We start from the raw sequence: 20,772 nt of genomic DNA, 5'->3' as shown, positions 1-20,772 counted from the left end.
CCAAATTCCTTCTTTACCGCGATCTTTTCCCTGACTAGATCCCCGACTTTTGGAATCCAGACAGGTCTTGCTGGGACAGGTGGTGATTCTTCAGTGGTTGTTGGCTGTTGTTTCAACTGTATGTTGCTCAGGTCTTTTCTTGTTTTGTTTAAGTCCTGCAAAATAGCCAAACGGTCTTTGACATCAAAGGTTTTTTCTATTACCACTGAAGTCTGACTATCAAGGTCAGAGATCAACATCCTAGTTCCGAATAATAATTCGTACGGACTGAATCCCTTCAGAGAATTTCTTGGCAAGTTATTTAGACTACGTTGGACACTTATTAGATGGTTGACCCACCAAGCTCCCGAACCTAATATCCTTTCTATTATAGATTGCTTTCTGTCTTGGTTTTTTCTTTACACCATCCCATACCCTCAGGAAGGAAGTGAGAAGATTCCCGCTGGGCTGTGCTCATTTGGCCATTCTTTCCCCCCCCAGGCTGGATTGCCTGAGAAAAAGAAAAAAAAATGGTCGAACGTAGCATGCTCTTAGCGTATATGCCATTTAGACTCGCAAATCTTGTATAACAGTCCGGACGTCAGCCGAGTGCTGTGGATCTACATTATAAGTGGGAACTAGCCTGTATATGTTAATCGCAAGCCATTCTTTTTAGTGGAGATGTTATCTGCCTTGATACGACGAGGTATTAAACTGCTTCTCTCCCCACTGCGATCTCTGTTGCAGTTTGGGCAGTTTTTTACAAACATGGTGTAGTGCAGGCTCATGCCTGGCCACCAGTACCGTGATTGTAATTCTTCCAGAGAATCTTTTAATTTAAGGTGTCTGTGACCCTCGCCCATGTGTGCGTCTGCGATTAACAAGTTTCTCCTGTCCATGTTTGGAATCACTCTATCCCCCACTCCAGGGATTCGAGCAAAAGGGACAGAGTTTGCATCGATTATGTATGTATAATTGAGTGGATAGTTGATCGGTAACGCTGAGCAGTCGCCTTTTGATGACGTTTTCACCGCCAGCAATGTTTCGCCGTCAATGTATTTTAATGTACGCTTTTTTCTATCTACGGGAGCCGATTTAGTGGCTGCCGCTGCGGCTGTCTCAGCCAATGAATTCCCCACAACGTGAACGCCATCACGCTGATGACTCAGTGAGTGAGTCACGTGAGTCTTTGGTAGTTCTTTCTTCAAAAGAGCTATTTGTTCCCAGAGAAGTCTCTGCTTTATTGGTGCATCTGTGTCATCTTTGTAACCGTTCTGAATCCATGTCTGCAAATCCTTGTTATATGCTTTGACGCAGAAATATGAATCTGACACTATAAGCGTCGGGAATTCGCGATCCGCATTATCTAGCGCCATTTTCAAAGCTAATATTTCAGTTTGCAGTTCTGAATTAGTTTCTACTGAGTGTGATTTTGTTAATAGAGGTCTTAGTTTACCTCCGTGCCACACTTCTTTTGTAATCTCACATGTGGGATTGTATGCATGTTCTCCCCAAACGGAGGGTTGAGCATGTCCGTCTGTATAGATTACACAGGCGTAATGTCTTAGAGGCAGAATGTCGATTGGCAGAGGATACGTTTTTTCATATTTTAGATTTTTCAATTCTTCTAGTTCTGGATCAAAGAAGTAGTATACTTTGTCCGTTGTGATTGAATTTACCCATTGCAACCAATCTGGATCCAATGTTGTTGTTGGTAAATTACACGGTGTTGTTAATGCCTCGAAGGCTGATTCAGCTGTTCTGACTGTGATATGTCGACCATCAGCTATGTCTTTTTCTCTAGCTATTGCGGTTTGAACTGCTTGAACCATTTTTCCTTTGTTGCTGAATCTCTGTTCAGCTTTTGTGTACAAATGTGATTTGAATGCAATTAGTACCTTTTCTCCCTCATTAGAGGTCAGGTATGTGTATCCGCATTTCCCTGGGATGACTCGGATCACAAGGTTGCGTGTATTATCACGGGTTTCTAATTTTGTTTTAATTAGCATGTCTGTTTGTAAGGATCTCAAAATTTCTGTGTGAGTTTGAGTCCAACTGGATCTTTTAAAGTCTGGTTTAATTAGATCGTAAAGGGGCTTGACCCTTTCTGCGTAATTAGCAATGTAAGTTCTTCCGAAATTTAGGAAGCCTAGAATTGACTGTAGGTTTTTTAGTGTTTTAGGAGCTTGGATTACGGCACATTTCTCTAGGAAATTGTCTGCCAGGCTTTTGCCTTCACTTGATAACTCATATCCTAAGAATAGGACCGTCAGATGGGCAATTCTGGACTTTTTGAAGTTGAATTTGTAACCCTCTGCAGCGAAACCAAGTATTATGGTGTTCACTCTTTTCAAGTGAGTCTCCAAGTCATCATCTGTTAAGTAAATGTCATCGACATAAGATAATGCTTCATCATCATATTGTTGTAGTAATTCTGTTACTCTCGCTGAGAATACCCCCGGGCTATTCTTGTACCCCTGGGCTAACCGACAGAATTGTTTTTGAGTGCCATTTACTGAGAATGCAGTTAAATATCTGCTCTCTGGTGCTATGTTTTGACAAAAGAATCCGTTGGAGATGTCCATGGTTGTTTTGTATTTTTTGCGCACTATGTTATTCATTAGTGCAGCACTGTGTGAGTTTTGCACTGCAAAAGTTTTGCAACATGTGTTAAGGTGTCGGTAATCCAAAACTAGACGGTACGAATTGTCTGGTTTGGAGACCGGAAACAAAGGATTGTTCATTTGTGAGGTGCAAGTTTCAATCACCCCTTGGTATTCTAGCTGATCTAGTATTTCATTTACTTGTTTTTTAGCTTCTTACTTAATTGGGTACTGCCTTTGTGCAGTTGGTTGTGATTTTAACTGGACTTTGTGAGGAGGAGAATCCTCATCCCATCCTACGTGATTTTTATATAAAGCAGGTGCTAAGGCCACTGCCCACTTTCTAGCAAGTGTGTATTTTTTATGAATCGGTATTTGATTCGAGAAGGCAGGCATAATTACTTCTTCGCCATGAGGGCACTCCCTGACAAACTCCGGTGGCCAGTCTTTTTCAGCTAGAAGGATGTCATAGCCCTTGGATAGGTTATCCCAAAATAGTCCCCTTATTTTCCTAGTCTTATCTCCCTCTATACGTAATGTTATCTCGTATATTTTGTGGGGCTTGCTAACTCTGGTATCTGCAGTTTCCACTTGAAGGTATTCATTCGTGTCCACTGTCTCCAGATGATTCATAAGGACTTTGCGAGCTATGCTCACCTCTGCTGCGCTGTCTAGCATTGTCTGGGCCCACTCTCCGTTTTTCAATTGTGTCCTCAGTATTCTCGGCATTGTTAACTACCTTGATACTGGCTACCTTCTTTTTTGGAAATTGTGATTTCTTTTTCAGTTGAGCAGGTTCCTTGTCTTTGGACTTGGCGTGCTCTTCTGATCGTCCTCTTCTTTCCGATTTCTGCGAGGAATTCTGAAAAGATTGAGAGGGACGTGTATCAATGTCTTGATATCTATCAGGTTTTTTAATATTATCCCTATTTCTAAGGTTATATCTATTCCCAGAGGGTTCACTCTGAGGTGACCTTTGTCTCGGGTTTGGAGATTTCTCTCTTCGCCTAGGAGACCTTCCTCTGGACTGGAATTTCTTTTCTTTAGGATTGGATTGTTTGTTCCCATCCCAGTTCTTTTTTGGTGAATTATTATTATTATTAAAAAACATTTTTTCTGGACTTGTAGTCAGTTGCGGTTTTACTGGTATTCCACCTAGACTATCTCTGCCTAGTTCTTCATAGGATTTTTCTATGATTCTGGCAATTTCAGCTGGTTGGTCTGCTATATCTGTCTCTTTTAACCTCTGGCGGATCGCCACGTTTGCTGCTTCACCCTTTATGTTGGCTAGTAATATAGCCGAGACCTGCTTGAAGTCTTTCAGTAATTTCATACCAAGAGTTAAAGCAGGTTCTGGACCATATTCATCTTGAATTTGCTTTAGCACATCTGGTATTACCGAAATGGATGGAACACCGTGCGTTTTTGTGTAGATGGAAGCAAAGACTGTACCCCAAGTGTCACAGTCCTCAATGTGTGGTGCGATTCCCATTGGGAGACATATAGTCAGAATCCTGTGTTTTTCTAGCGGGGTGGTGTCAGGAAACACCGCCTCTATTTGGGTGATTTTCTGTGCCAACCAGAATGGTATCTGTTCCCTTTTAGCTGGAACCTTACCTAGGCAGGATTGGATGTTCTGTGGTGTAATTTTATTTGTGTTCCCCTGGTGAGAGGTCAGCTGTGGTAGTTTAATCGCTGGCTGAATTGTAGAAGTCCGCATTACATACTGAACTAATTGTCTGTGAATTTTTAGTAGTTGTTTTAGCTGTATTAATAGCTCTGGTGCAGTCATCTCGTCGATGTCTGGATGTGGTGTGTATCCGGCTAAGACCGGCCACGTTGCTCCTGGTCTTCCTAAAGGACCGAGCCTTGTAATGTGATTATTATGTTTTAGGGCGCCATCAAATAAGAGCAAATGCTCTTGGAATTTGAGTGGTACTTCCACCTCCTCGAAAGGAGTGTACGTTTCAGGAGGTTCCTCTACTTTGTAATAGTGGAAGTACTTTGTTACAGCATTTGCTGCTGGAAAATGTATCCATGTATAGTATACCTCTGTCTGCCGATATTCGTGTGCCTCAATTACGAATATGACTGTGCCACCTCTAGGTGTCAGTCCATTTTCTATAAGTTTTAAGGTTATAGATCTCCTTTTGGCGACCTGGATGAGTATTATATCCGGGTCTGCTGTTTGCATGGTAGCATCAGCATCTGCTATTTCAGTAGCTAATCTAATTGCCTCTCTTTCTCCATCACTGTCTCCCATTTTACTGACAGGATGGTATTATTTTTATTTGCAGATCAGGTTTCTTTATGGAAACAGAGATTAGATGCACAATATTCTGGAACTGTTTTATCCTTCAACGTTGACTAGACCAAGAACCATACATAGGAGTTCCCTCCTGCGAGGTTTTGGAGGATATAATAACCTTTCACCCACTCCAGACTTCTTTGGAGTATTTTGGAAAAAGGGGTCTGAGTGAGAAAGCACGACTGAGTTACTCTAAATGTCTTACGTTAGTTTTATCGCCCTTTCCAAACGCGTTGGGCGCCATGTAGTGTAGTTCCTATTTTCCCAATAGGCTCTGCGCATTGGAATAGTACCTACAGCAGTAAAGGCCTAGGCCAGACGTTAACTAGGTCTACTACTGTCGATACTAGACTTAATTTTTGGGTTTGCCAGCTAAGCTCAGAGTTCGCTAGAAACTTTCTCGAATGTTCAAGGAAGGATTAACTTCCCTGATTAGACAAGAAGGGATTTAGTTTCTGACAACCATAGAACATGACAACTTTGCTCTCCCCTAATCAAGAGTCAATCTCGAGAGTCGTGTGAGCACAAGGCAATTATTTTACTCAGTCAGTACGTGCATTCTTAGTCTCATCAGAATGTAGAGAAAAGGAAGAGACGGGCGTGTTCAATAAAAGGTGTTATTTATTGATCAGTCTCTTTTCTCGTACAAGAGAAATGGATCGATATTATTGCGATACTTATAGTTAAGTAAAGTGCATACATTAAAAGCAATAGTATAAAATAATACTGTAAAAACATTGATATGGTTTCTGAGCCATATGATGTTTAAAATGATTAAAATATATTTACATACACATATACATTTGACTAAACGTACTCAACTGGTGTTTCTAAATACGCCTACCCCGTGTACCTGACCTAAGTCTAATGCGTGGGCGGGAATAGAAAGTTACAGTTTAAGTTAAGTTTGTTTTTGCCAAGTGAATAACTAAAGAATTCTCTGTGAGGGGTTATTCAGTTCTGTACCTGGAATTTAGGATGAATGAGGAATGGTATCTCTTTCTCTGCTCTCGATATTCCAGGCTGCCTGCGAGGGCTACCCGGAAGCGCCGGTGCTGGGTCTCTCGGCTTGAGATAGCAGCGCGTCTCTCAGCGCGTCAGGAAGGCGGGGCTGCTGCCTGCGGGGTCTGCTTCTGCTCTCGGCTTCGGCAAGTATGGCTGCTCCGTCTTGTCACCACGCGTGTGTTTTGCATAGGGCAAGATCGGCAATATTTATACCTTAAAGGTGCCGGGATTGACGTAAGGATGGACATAGGTACGTCAATAAAGATGTCATACGACTTGCTCGTTAGCACATTCTTTACTAAAGTTCTCTGTGAAATCAAAACAATGGCCGCACGGATTATCCAGGTTGTCATAGGTTTGATTTGTTATGAGAACGTCGTATGCCTTATCAGGGGCTGGAGGAATATCGCTTGTCTAATTAGATCTCAAGCGTTATGACCTAATCAGATAACACGTTCCTGTGCCGTAGTGTGACTGCGTCAGATAACGGTATCTGCATCATGGGGAATTTCTTGCCTCATGGGCTGACTGTTAGTTAACTAGCTAGGTAGTTTAACCAGAATAGGGTCAGGAATAGGGGGATCGATTCAGAACCTATAGAAATACACGACAAGTCCTAATGATTGTTTTTTTCCACGAAAGATGTGAATTAACGTTTTTATAAACATCAAAAGGTTTGATACTGGGGAGTTACTTCACCAATCAACATACTAATTGGATCATATGGATATCGCTAGCCATCAGAACACTGATAACATTGACATTTACCTGGTACTGAAGGATACCCACCAACCAAAGTGTTCAGATAGTTTCAGTGAAGGCTGAAATTCAACTACTTTGTATAACATTGATGGCATCCAGAGAAAATCATCCTACTTTTCCTGACTTCCAAAATGTCTGAGTGGAGGGTTGTTGCACAAGGATGTCCATGAAAAATGTTGCTAGGGCTCTCATATTGCTGAAATATGGAGATGCATACAATACATTGAAATGTATCTGCATTACACATGGATATGCCTACATCATAGTCCCTCTTTTCTGCCCAAGTATGTCTTCAACCCAAGCTTTAAGAAGCTACATTTGAGGCAGGCAATAAATAGTGTATTGGTGCTGTATGAAGTTGATGAGGATCAAACCCTTTTTTGACGGTGGGTAGGAAGGGACATGACTATGAGGCCAATTTACCCATTTTATGGAGATTAGTCAACACGCACATTTTAGATTTAATTCATTACTCTTGTGGCAGTGGATTCTCCACAGGGTAAGGACTTAAGTTTGCTAAAAAGGTTGTATATCTGGATCTGTGCAGGTCCAACATTCTGTGGCCACATCACGTTCCGTAGATTTTCTGGAGAAAGGGAATGGGATTAGAGACCATTTTACTTATATATTAATTGCGAATCAATTTCTTCCTTGAAAGTTCCATTCTAAATTTAAAGTAATGCACTAATATTATGACAAGTAGAATTCTAACTTTCAAATTGTTCATAAAAGGGGATTAGATCTTAATTATGAACATTTTCGTACAATTATTTGGCACAAGCGTTTTCTAGTCAATGTTCTCTGAACACAAACTGCTTATCCCAAAGTAAGTTCATATAGCTCTTGAAATGTTGAACTTCATTGCATGCCACATTATTGTTGCAGAGGTTTATGTCCCCTGATACTGACGTCACTTTCTGATCAGTTTCTTTTTCAAATATCAATTACAACGTGCTTTGATTTGGCTCTCTGCACTTGACGGCCAATTCCACTTTCATCATTATGCCTCCTGGACTTTCCACTGATTATGGCTTACATACTGCATTTCATATATTTGTATTGCAATTGATTTCTCTGTTGTTTCAAATGCATTTAACAGCTCTCTGATACAATGTGACAGTTTATTTCTATGCACCACTTTAAACAGCAGTTCAAGAAAAACAGTTTTTCCAGTCCCTAGAACTCGAATAATGCTGAAACTAACGACCTTATTTAAAGTTCGGATCATGGGGGAAATCCACAAAAAGTGGTGGATGTTAGTTTATTTAAAGGTCCTAAACCCTCTTAGAGGGCTGACAGGACATCTGAGAATTTATGACCGATGTCCCACACCCAACCAAACTTTAAATAAGGCCCTATCATTTTTTGATTAGTTATGATTTGGTATGTGTTTTTTTTACTCCACCTTCCAGCAGTAATCACTTCTTTGTTGATTGTCTCTTTAAAAACGGATTTCTGCTTCTGCATGCCCTTCCTTACATTAAAAACTAGTCTTTTCAGTAGAACTTTTCACTTCATGCACAGTTATACATGTTAATTTTTTTTACATCCTCATATGTTTTGTAAATTATCTATTTTTTGGCAGATGGAAGTTGCGCCCTCGGATGTTGCGGGATGTGTCTTTATTAGACCTATCAACTTCTGTATTGGGACATAATATAAGTATGCCAATATGTGTTGGGGCTACTGCAATGCAGAGGATGGCTCATCCTGATGGAGAAACAGCTACTGTTAGAGGTATACATATTTTAACACAAAATGCATTTAAACAATTGCAGTATACATCTGAGCAATAATAATATTTCTTTTGACCAAATGCCTCCCGTTTTGTAAAGGATGGAACCAGTTTGTGACAAATGGAAGCATTGATCTTGAAAAAATATTCAAAGCTAATGTCCTCCACTACTGAGGTATTTTTTAAGGGAAATGCAATGCCAGAGGGACAGGTGTTTGTGTGTAACATAAAACCAGAAACCTAGAACAGCAGTCGTTGTAAAGACTGTGGGATTGATAAAATGTGTTCTGCCCTTGCTTGCATTCACATCTTTTTCACCAGCTAGATGATTTGATGGAGAGGGTGCCAGGAAAGTATAGTGGTCAACGTTGTCAAGAATGTTATCTTAGGAAGGTATTTTCTTTTTATTGAATCTCAAATCCTCCCGGTGGGGCAAGGCAGGATTGTGATGGCAGCTAGGGTTCCTCAAAATTAGACACGTTTTTTGGGTCCTGCTGAACCCCCAATATTTGGTGCTAAAAGCTTAGAGCGGAATAAACATCAAAAGAGTAGATACCAATGATTGCTTCACCATTCGTATAAATGTGAAGCCTCATCCTGGCTTCAACTTCCAGGTCCCTTCAAGTTCCGGGTTCAGACTTGAGGCCTGATTTAAGCTTTGGTTTATGATACTCCATCCATCGGGATCACAGAGAACATTACCTCTGCCACCCTGGCGCTACTGTCCATCAAATTTAGACATCACTGCCAGCCCGGTGGTCATCTCTGTATATTGAAAGGGACTACAATTCCTTTGAATGTACAATGAGTTTGGTTGCCAGCCACAGTCGGTTTTGATAGCCCCTCACCAAACCTTTCAAAACGTTTTGTTTTTCAGAAACAAATTCCCAAAGCAGGAGATTGTTTCTGGAAAAAAACACAATGACCCCCCACCCTGAAAGTTTTTTTCATTAAAAAACCCCAATATTAGGGATTGTTTGCTTCTCAAAATTTTTAAAGAGACTCTCCCTTTATGCCAGGTACACGTTAGGTGCATTTTGGATGTCCCAGCCTGCTTTGGATGGGTCTACCAATGCTGGAGTGCATACGCCTTCTGGCGAATGGGCCACTGGCTAAAGGTTCCCAACCAAACATCTATGGAATGATAAAATCTGTCCAATAAATAATGCTGTGGAAAATAGAAAAATGATGGTTGGAATGCTTCAATTAATGTCAGTCACTGCTAATTACTCAGGATGCCTGTCAGTTGATTGTTTTGTTTTTTGCCCACTATGCCTGTCTAGACTCCGAATCGTTGTGTGCAAATCCCCTTGGTCCTGCTAATACTAATACAGAAATAATGCAGCCTGAACAGTCAAGCCAGATACCATCCAGATCTGGTTGTGGCCTATTTAGCCCTTTTGTTAAGGTTTAGATTAATGTCTATGGCACAGTGGGTCTTTGGCCCACATCTGTGCACAGCCATAACATTTACATCACACCAAGGAAAAAAAGGATGATATGTGAAAACCTTATTGTGAAACATTGAGGGGGTGTGAGCCTTTCTCAAGCAGCAGCCACAATCCTTCTCAGGATGAAATCCAAAAGTTGCTAAATGAACCTGTGCTTAACCATCTGGTAGCTTGGCACAAAAGCAGTCAGGCTTAACTAAGGGACAATGTGTAAAATATCTATGCAGCACACAAACAGTAATTAAGTGAAAACGAAACACAAGAAAAAAACCACACCAATTTAAAAAAAATAGAGTACAGTAGAATACATTATGCACACAGTCTTTAAGCCAACAAAAACCTATGAAGCAAAACAGGAGGGGTGAAGGCAAAATGTATGGGAGTGAACCAGTTGAGAGCGCCAAGTCCAACATTTCAGTTATGCTCCACCTCTCATAAATAACTATGGCCAGATTCCAATAAATTGTTTTTGTATATACTGGGAAGCTCTAGAAAAGGGCCAGCCATTTGCAAATCACCCTCACTCATTCGTCAATGGTAACAGTTCAGCTGAAACTGCCAAGCCAGGTCCCTTCCAGGGGGGAACTCAAGCAACCTGAAACTAGTTTGGAGAGATTTAGGCCTCATCATTGAGATACAGGAACCACGTCTTGGCATACCTATCAATTATAAATATCAGTGTACATTTATAATCGTCTGGATGCTGTTTGATTACTGTTTGCTATGGATTGTCACCCACTGACAATGGCTATACATGCTATTAACTTAAGTTCCTTTGAGTAAGAGAAACATTTGCCTGGGGAAGATTAGCTGCAATGCACATGAATTATGCCCTCATCTTGGGTTGAGTTTTCTAAATTAAACCGGGAGAAACAGAAAAAGTTGGAATGTTAAAAAGGTCAGTCAGTGAAATGATGCAGGCCTACCCAATCTTACATCACCAACAGTCACCAATATTAGAGATTTAGGAAGTTCCCTTTGTTTGATTCTGTCCCCTTTGATTTCAAAACAATTGCAGCATCATAAGCTATATGTTAGATCTTCTTATTATTATTCCCCTGCTCATGATTGGATGGCTTTGTTGTCTGTCTTACTTCCGTGCTCCTGATTTGATGGCTTGTATCTCTGTTCTTATATATGACTCTCCCAGGAGTATTTTGGCCTTTTAGTGTTCAGATCGGATGAGCTATATCCTTTCACTGCACATGGTAAGGGAGGCTTTTCTCATTATGTACTGAGCACTCTATTGGAGTGCATATGTTTCCTTGCTGTAAACCACATGCACATATCAGTCTTACATTCTTTTGTAAAGGACGTTTGGGTGTATCTTTCTGTCTGTACTGGAAAGCATGAGGGACAATTTAACATTTAAAATGTACTCTATTCAATAACTCGTTTAATTCTTTATTTCATCTTGTTTAACTATCTTTTATTTAAATAGCATATATGTTTTCCCTGGGTGCCTATGCACGTCGGGTTTGTAATTGTGCAAGTGTAGCAGTATTGTAAACAGTAGTAAAAGCCCTCCTCTTCTCAGCATATTTTTACATTTTTATTTCTATATTTCTAAAAAAGAACATTTTAAATTATTTAATTTGTACTAAATATTTGTTTATATCTTTAATGCAGTCATATGATTTTTGCACTCGTATGTGTGTGAAGTGCTCTATAATAGATGCATGGATGCCTATTTTGTGTAGGTTTCTTTCTATTGTCTTTGAAGAAAGAATGGAATTTTCTTGATGCAACACAAAAATATCTTATTCAATGATATCACCTTATCTTTCCTGGAAATACTTTATGTCACTCGTGTTTATGAATAGGGCAGTATGAACTCCCAAAAATAAGCATTGGCAAAGCATTGTGCAGAAAATTATTTTGTGCTTCACTGGCTTCTCTACAACGCCGAATGACTTTATGAATGCTTGTTTACAGGGCCCGACTGGGAACCAAAACCGGCCCTGGCAAAGTGCTCGGCCGGCCCCCCCTCCTCCCCCTGGGGGAGGGGGGGATGCCACCGAGCTCTTTACCAGGGCCGCTTTTCCGCCGAATTTGCTACAGGGCCGATTTTGCAGCTATGCTGCAAAAACGTCCCTGTAACAAAAACGGCCCCCTTGGGACCAAAAACGGCCCCCACCCTTGCGGCCGACCGGGGTATTGCCCGGTGCCCGCAACGGCCAGTCCTGGCCTGCTTGTTTATATGTTATTGAGCACTCCTCTAGAGCGCATGTGTTCCCTTTCTTTTAACTCTGCTCCTTTTGCTCAGCATAAGGGCCTTGAGTGCCCTCTTTTCATGTCCTCCTGCACCCCATTCCACATCCTGCCTCACTCCCTATCCCGCTCCTGGTGTTGCATTTTTATTTTTTTTATTTTATTTATTGATTTCGTTTTCAAGACCCCCCTGCCCTTCCCCCACTCCCCCCCCCCAACTGCTGCACGGTGCTGACGGGCCACCCAGTTATTATTTTGTGACTCATGTGTTTCTTTGTCACTTTTGTTTTAACATTTTAATTTACTGCTCCAATATGGTTATCCACCACAACCACTATATGTCACATGTGCGCAAGGAACAGCCATTACTAGTGTGCCAGCCATGTGTGTGCCCGGTTCTTGATGGATGCGAGTTCACGGCATTGACAAAAAGCATCGGAAAAGCCCAAAGGTTTGCCTATTAGTGATGAAACGCATTGATTTTGCAAATGCTTCTTTTTTACTTCTTATACCTATTATATTGTCACCTCCTTTTGTCAGTGGTAGCTTCTGCCTTCATAAACGTGCAAAGACTTCATATTCATTTATTGTCAGATAAATATGGCACATTTAAATATTTTTATTTGTCTAGATACGATTCTGCAAAATTCCAGAGAGAGCGAAAGTGAAATCGCACCCTCTTAGACCTTAATTACATGAGAAGAAGTGGCATCATATGACCTTTGACTGTGAATATTCCCAGGAAGTGATGTCACATAACTCTAATCCTAATCACAATATAGACATTGCTGAAGTTCCTTAATAACTGCACAGTTAATATAACACAACACAGACAAATGTCTATTTTAGATAGCACTTTTATTGGGAGTGCTTACATAATATACAAGCACCGTAATGAAAGTGATTTGCCAGTGAAACATTACTAATTTCTCTTTGAATTACATAAAAAATGAGTGTTCATCTGAAGAGAATATAGTGATACCGAACACAGAACACCACTGGGGACCTAAACTTTATTTAACATTATTATGATTAAATCGTTTCCTTAGTGCATACTGCAACAATCAATGTATTGATATATTGATCAATCATAATGGGATGAAACAAAAGAGATTTTAAAATACTGCATTTACATTTATGACCATTTGGAGGCACAATCACTTGTGTTGAGCTTTTATTCACATACATAATTTTTAGTTGATGCACAAATACAGCAACAATTTGTTAAAAATGTATTTGCTTTAGTTCATTACTTTTATTTGATACTAGCTGTACCCTGCTATGCGTTGCTGTGGCGCAGTCTGTTTAAATGGACTATTGTCACGTTATGTATATGTAAACACGCGCTAATGTTGCAAAGTGAACCAACTCCTCCCCGCTCCCTCCACCCACTTCCTGGTCTGCCATCCTGACACCAACTGTCCATCCTAATATATGTAGACTATTGTCTCTTTGCGTCCTTTCTTAATGTGACAAAGTGAACCAACTCCTCCCCCCTCCCTCCACCCACTTCCCGGTCTGCCATCCTGACACCAACTGTCCATCCTAATATATGTAGACTATTGTCTCTATGCGTCCCTTGTAGTTTTTTGCGCAGCAACCAAATCGATAGGGTCTGTCGGCCTTTTGATTAAAAACATGAGCGTATTGGACACACGATTATTCTTATCCCACGTTGTGTATATATAAACACGTGCTTAATCTAATCCAATGTTGTGTCAAAATTTCAAATCAATCAGTGAAGAACTTTTGGAGATTTAAGATTTTGAACAAAGGAACATTGACATTTTTATGTGTATGTTTGGGCTTCCGATTAAAAACACGCGCGTATTCGACACGCGCGTATTGGAATCCAACGTTGTGTATATAAAAACACCCCCCTATTCGAATCCAACGTTGTGTCAAAATTTCAAAGCAATCGGTGAAAAACTCTCGGAGATTTGCGATTTTGAACAAACATTTACATTTTGATTTATATAAATAGAAGATAGATGAATCATGTGTGTTGTATTGCTGAATGTATTTTACAAAGCCTAAGCATAATGTGCAAGTGACTGTGGAAGCTGCAGAAAATAAACAATGCTCATCAAGATATTGTTTACTTTCTGATCTTCCTATGCACTGGTGAGAGAGTAATGAAAGTGAGATTCTGGGGATGTGGAGGTTCTTGATATATGGGGCAAATTAATGCTTTTTAAATACTTTTCATAAACGAGACGTCATAGGCTTTGAAAGGGCACTGATGCTCTCCAGGAGTTGACTCTACTTTTTTCAAAGTATGCTTGGTGCCCCCAAAGGCAAATGACTATCACATCTGTATTGGCAAAAGGGTGCACTTATATGTTTCTCTGATCAAATGCATACCATTTTGTCATCAACTACAAACATCACTGTGTGGTAACATCATAGATAAAAATGTAAATAGACATATGGGAATTAATTATCATTTCTCACACCTAAGTAGCAGTGCTTGAAGAGTGTTGGTACCCCAACTCTGGAATTCTTTACCTTTGTAATTTTGATTGGTAGTAGAGCATGCTCCATTCCTGAGAAGTCTAAAGAACCTTTTCATAGGCAAGTGTTTGGTCAGAATATTTTTTTTTAATACTGCTTTTGCCCAATGCCAATGTGCTCTCCGGAGGTAGGGGGGGACTGGAATTTACATTTAACAAGTAACTTAATAAATAAATGTACGTTTACAGTCAATGCATGGCTATGGATGTAAGACAAGATCTTAATAAGATTTGGAATGTTCATTAATGTCGCTCTACATGCACAGCTTATTAAATTAATGTTTGGCCATTTCCTCACATTAAGTAAATAGATAGCCGATTTAAAAAAAAAAAAGAATTTATTGAACAAAAGCAGAGGTAGTGACAAGTTGACAGTATGAATTTACAAATTTGACATACATTTGTACATTACAGCAGTGCATCACAAGTACGATTACGGGGGAGACCAGTTCTAGCCATCGCCATGTCAGTTGAAGAGGAAGTACAGAGTTCACCTCTATAAATATTCCAATGACCCCACTTTCTATCCCAAGTTCCAGGACACCCCCTGACCTTGTAGACCGTTTTTTCGGACACCATACACACGTCCATTGCAACGACCCACCTGATCATAAGCGGTTTAGAAGGTGAATCCCAATGCATTGCTATCTCACGTTTCAGTAAGAGGAAGCCCAAAGCCCCCCATTGTCGTTCCATTGCAGTGAGATCTGTGGGGTCCCACACATTGAGGAGTCCACATTTGGGAATCAGAGGGACGGGTTTTCCTAGAGCATCAGTCAATTTGCGAACAGCACGCTCCCACAGGTCTTGAATCGTTGGGCATACCCAGATAGTGTGGTAGAAGGTACCTATCTGTCCGCAGTTACGAGACAGAGGTCAGATGTGTGTCTACCAAGTTTGGCCAGTAGGGGGGTGGACATGTATGTTCTGTGTAATATCTTTAATTGTATGAGTCTAAATCGGTGGTTGATAGCTGATTCGAGCGGGGACATCAATGCGGCCTGCCACTCGGCATCGTCCATGACTCCGATGTCGTTCTGCCATTTGTCTCGTAGAAGTTGGAAGGTGTTGGGCATGTTATTGCATAATATACGGTAGGTATGAGATATCGCTTTGGCCTGGAGGGGTTCTTACAAGAGTCTGTCCTCAAGAGGCGAGGATTGTGGGAGAGAGGAGAGGTCAGGGACACTGGTGAGTATGGCATGTTTGATTTGGAGATAGCAGAAGGCTTCAGATTGGGCTAAGTCATATGTCTTTTGGAGCTCTTCGAATGTCAGAAGTTTGCCCTTCTGAAGTATGTCTCCTAAGGTAGAGATGCCAATTGTGTCCCACTTGTCAAAGCCCCGATAGTGGCAGAGGGAGCCTAATTTATGTGAGGTCCATAGTGGAGTGGATAGTGTGAGAGTGTCAGCCCAGCCGAGTCACCTGTTCGCACGTCGCCAAATGGATATTGTGTGGGACTTCGGACCGATATACCGGGTGCAAGAGTATTTACCATATAAAGCCTCGAGATAGCCCCCATGATAGCCCCCGTCTGAAATCTCTCAAGGTGAAAAGCAGGGTTCGTGGGTGAACCATATATCCATGAGTTAGTGGCTGTCAGTTGAGTGGCCCAGTAGTAGAGTTGAAAATTTGGTAAGGCAATACCACCATCGTACCACCCCTGTGTAAGCAAGGAAAGAGCAATGCGGGGAGAGCCGCCGTCCCATAAGAGGAGGCGGAGGTCTCCTTTAAGCGTATTAAAGTAAGAGTCGGCAATGGGAAATGGGCAATTCTGCAGTGCGTACAAGACACGAGGGAGTGCAAGCATTTTAAAGAGGGCTGCTCTGCCCGGGAGAGAGGGAGTGATCTCCAGTGAGTGATGTAGTTATGGAGTCATTGAAGAGGGCGTTTTAGGTTACGGTCGTAAAATATTTTGGGGTCCGGGGTGACATAAATTCCCAGGTATTTAAATCCATCCAGGGCCACTTCGATTGAGTAGCCTCGCGGGAGAGGAGGGGGTGGGCCGTGTAGTACGTATAGTATCGATTTGGACCAATTGATGGAAAAGCCCGAGTATTTGCCAAAATTAGTAATGACGTGAAGTAAACTATTAAGTGAGGACTTAGGGGAGGAGACGTAGACAAGGATGTCGTCCGCATAGAGTGAGATCTTGTCAATCGTGTCGTCATTCCACCGGAGGCCATGGATGGAATTGTCAGTTCTGACCCATTGAGCCAGAGGTTCAAGGGTGAGTGCGAACAACAAAGGGGACAAGGGACACCCCTGCCTAGTACCTCTTTATAGGGAAAATCGTCTGGACGTGTGTCCGTTGACATAGACTTGACCCCAGAGATCAGTATAGAGCAGTCGGACCCACTGGATGAATTTGGGACCAAAACCGTAGCGGAGTAGGACCTCGAAAAGGTATGACCATTCTATAGAATCAAAGGCAAGCGTAGCATCTAGGGAGAGGATAGCTGCATCCTCGATGTGGCATCCTACTTATGACGTTGTGGACCCATCGGAGGTTGCGCGCTGTGTTGCGGCCCGGTAGGAATCCCGACTGATCCTCATGGATCAAGGCGGGAGGATTGTCATTAGTCTGGTAGCGAGGAGTTTTGCCAGAATTTTCACCTTGGAGTTGATTAGGGAGATCGGTCTATAGGAGCTGCGTTCATTAGTCGGTTTGTTAGGTTTATGGATGACAACTATTGATGCCAACCGTTGGTCCAGTGGCAGGCATCCGGCATCTCGGCTCTCCTCGAACATTGCCTTGAGGTGCGGGAGGATCTCACCTGCCATGCCTTTCAGGAACTCGATAGGGACACCATTGGGGGCCATGGCTTTACCTGATTGTATGGCAAACAAGGCATTGCCAACCTCCTCTGTTGTGAGGTCTGCCTCTAATTCCTGCACATCAGCCTCGGAGAGAGTGGGAAGTCGCATCTCGGCCAGGAGGCGAGTTGCCGTATCTTCTGAGGGGTTCGTGTTGTGGGTTGATTCTAGGTGGTTTAGGTCCGTTTCAACCTGAATTAGGTGTTCACTCTGTTTGTGTATGTAGCCAGTTTTGAGAGCTAATGCCTTACCCTTGAGTTATGCCTTATAGGCCTCCCATATAGTTATAGCGGATTTCACAGATCCAACATTTTCTGCGAAGTAATATTCCGTGTGTTCTAGCAGGGAGTCTTTTATGTCGTGGATTTTTAGGAGCCAGGGGGTTATGATGATGGGGCCGTGGGACCGCTGGCGGTGGTGTGTGAATTCCACAATGAGTGGAGAATGATCCACGATTGCCCTGGGGAGCCCTTTAGGGTGGCGGAAAAGCTCTGTATCAGTTGTGGGGGAGAACAGATAATCTATGCGGGAGCTACTGTTGTGGGCATTTGAGTAGTGTGTGAAGGAAGAAGTGTTAGGGTGAGACGCTCGCCATAAATCCACAAGGCCCATTGCCTTCATGAAGTTGAGCAGGTCAGAGCTCTGTTTATGGGACGAACGCTGGGGGTGTCGATCCTGGGTATCGTTCATTGTTATGTTGAAGTCACCCCCAATAAGTAGGGGTCCTTGTGGGAGATCTAACATTATGCACTGTAGGGCCTGCAGAGTAGTTGTGCCTAGGGTCGGTGAGATGTAGACTGAGATAACATTCAACGGTTTTCCCTCCCAGATAGCCTCTAACACAGCGAAGCGACCAAGAGGGTCAGCCCACGTCTTCATGCATGTCACTGCGACATTTTTACAAACCATGATTCCGTTCCCTCTTGAGCCGGAGGTGAAGCCAGCGTGTACAAGTAGTTTGTAACCTCCCCGGTGTAGTGCTAGACACGTGTTGCCCATCAAGTGTGTTTCCTGGAGGAGGACCAGGTCTGGAGCGTGACGTTTAAGGTATTGCATGACTATCCCTCTTTTTATTCTACTGTCTAGGCCGTTGACGTTCCATGTCATGAGGGAAAGAGACGTAGTCATTGGGGGTGTCATGGTGGCTCAAAGAGTGGACGGCATGTACGGATTATAGGTCTTTGGGGCATCGGATGGGTCCTGTTGTAAATAGCGGTCCTATTGTGGTCTATGGCGGAATTCGGGAAAGATCTGGTGTGCTGTAATAGTGAGTATGGGGCGCCTTGTGAGGGGACATAGTGTTGTGTAGTTTGCTTCTTGTTTGAAGAACCTCTGCGGTGCAGAAACAACAACAGAACCAGAAAGAACGATAATATCAGAGCAAACTTCCCAACCATCCACCTCCATCCAGGAGGGAATTGGTGTTTCCCAGTGTTAAGGACGGAACAGTTTGTGGGGGTGCGTAGTGCTATGCAGTAAGCTTCATGCTTAAGAAAACCTCTGTAGTGTACAAACCAGAACAAAAACAAAAAGAATAACTGTTTCTCATTAAACTTCCCAACTATCCCTGTCTTCCCCAAGCCCTCCCCCGACCCGTCTTCCCACCCTCTACCCCCCTCCCTGCCCCCCTGCCCGCGGACTAAAAACTATCCACTCCCCAACTAGGCAGAGTGTCTGTCGCCCTCCCGAACATCTATGGGGTGTGTGGAGAACCGTGGGTGCCCTCACTGGCAATCAACAGGATGATATCGTCTAGTGCAGTGAAAAGCAACTTTGCAGCAGAAATAACATTCACATAGTAGAAAATATTAACAAATTGATCTGAGTAGGCCACAATGACTGGAGCTAGTGGAGGATGTGCGGAGTCAAATGGGGGGACCTGCCCAGTGGGCCCTCGGCCGGCCCCACGTGGGAGGCCCAGTCTATATCCGTTCAGGTATTGGACATTGTCCAGCAGCAATAACCAGTGTGTGCAGTTACCATGTGACAACCAGCAGGATCAGGATGGCCGAGTTCCGTAACACTCCCCTCTCCTATTAGGCAAAGTATTCATCTCCCTCCCGTGTCTTAATAAGCCGCCCGGAGGACCAAGATTCGCCTCGAGTGCAGGAGTACTAGGTGAATTAGTCTATCATATCGTAAACAATCTACTAGAGTAATATTGTTCACAGGAGATAGGAAAACAATACATGGAACAAAATACTTAATTACAGCAGGACCAGGAAAGGATACATATGGATCAGTATGAGCAGCAGTCTATAGAACTGAGTCCAAGTAGCAGAAGTTGCGGTTGGGTTCTTGGCCGCGATCTGGAGGATTAGCCGGAGGTATGAAAAATTGAGGAGGTCACGTCCACGGAGTCGAGGTAAAGTAGAGGAGTACGGTTCCAATTAGCATGGTCAGTCTTGGCAGCACCACAGTGTCATGATGGACCAATTGAGAAGCGGATCTGAACTCAAATAACCAACAGAAAATCGCATGGCGAGTTGGAGCAACACAGCAGGCATTGCAAACAGAGAAGATCCAATCAAGAGTGAGTCAGTTGCTAGAAAGGACTTTATCATGTGATACGTTGCTCACCCTGAATATTGTCCATGAACAGGTCCTGGCTCTCAGGTAGTACTTCTGAGTCAGTGCGATCTGCAGATCTCCTGCGACGAGTCTGAGTGGCCGCAGACTGGCGCCACCCCTCAAGCCAGTCCCACACTTCAGCAGGGGATTCAAAGAACCAGGTCTTGCCCTCCGATTCAAAGCGTAGTTTTGCGGGAAATAGCATGGAGTACTTGATGGATTGAGCACGGAGCGCCTTCTTCACCTCTAGGAAGCTGCGTCGACGAGCCTGCACCTTCACCGTGAAATCCGGGAAGATCATAATCTGTGCATTATCAATTCAAAGTGGTGGCCCCGCTCGTGCCGTCTGGAGGATGACATCGCGGTTGCGAAAATTAAATACACGGGCAACGATAGGGCGGCGGGGCACGCCCAGCTTCGACCTGCCCCCGGGAACCCGGTGTGCTCTCTTTATGGAGAAGTAATTGGAGAGTTGTTTTGGTTGGAGATGTTGTAGAACCAGTTTCTCCACAAAGAGATCGGCTGCCGGCTCTTCAAGACGCTCCGGAACGCCCAGGATGCGGAGGTTATTGCGTCTAGCGCGCCCTTCATAATCATCGAGGAGCATCTCCATTTGTTGCTGTTGTTTCTGAAGGTGAGTCACTTGTTGCTGTAGAGTGGAGGTATCTTCAACGAGCGCTGAGGTTTTGATTTCTATATCTTTTACTTTGGTGTCCATTTTACGGAGATCTGCGCGCAGCAGTGTCACTTCTATGTTCACTGATTCAATACGGGTCTCTAATGAAGACCGAACTCCAGAAATCGCCTCCATAACGTC

The 20,772-nt window shown here is 42.8% G+C and overlaps 1 protein-coding gene across 1 annotated transcript in view; it reads left to right on the top strand.

Moving 5' to 3' along the window:
- HAO1 (hydroxyacid oxidase 1) overlaps positions 1–20,772 on the top strand; it is a 226,464-nt gene that overhangs the window by 19,636 nt on the left and 186,056 nt on the right. Inside the window, exon 2 of the mRNA XM_078647081.1 lies at positions 8,243–8,394. Coding sequence (XP_078503207.1) covers positions 8,243–8,394 — 152 coding nt within the window. The remainder of the gene's footprint in view (positions 1–8,242; positions 8,395–20,772) is intronic.

Source organism: Lissotriton helveticus, chromosome 6 (assembly GCF_964261635.1).
Source record: "Lissotriton helveticus chromosome 6, aLisHel1.1, whole genome shotgun sequence".
Lineage (NCBI taxonomy): Eukaryota > Metazoa > Chordata > Amphibia > Caudata > Salamandridae > Lissotriton > Lissotriton helveticus.
This window is presented reverse-complemented; position numbering and strand designations above follow the sequence as displayed.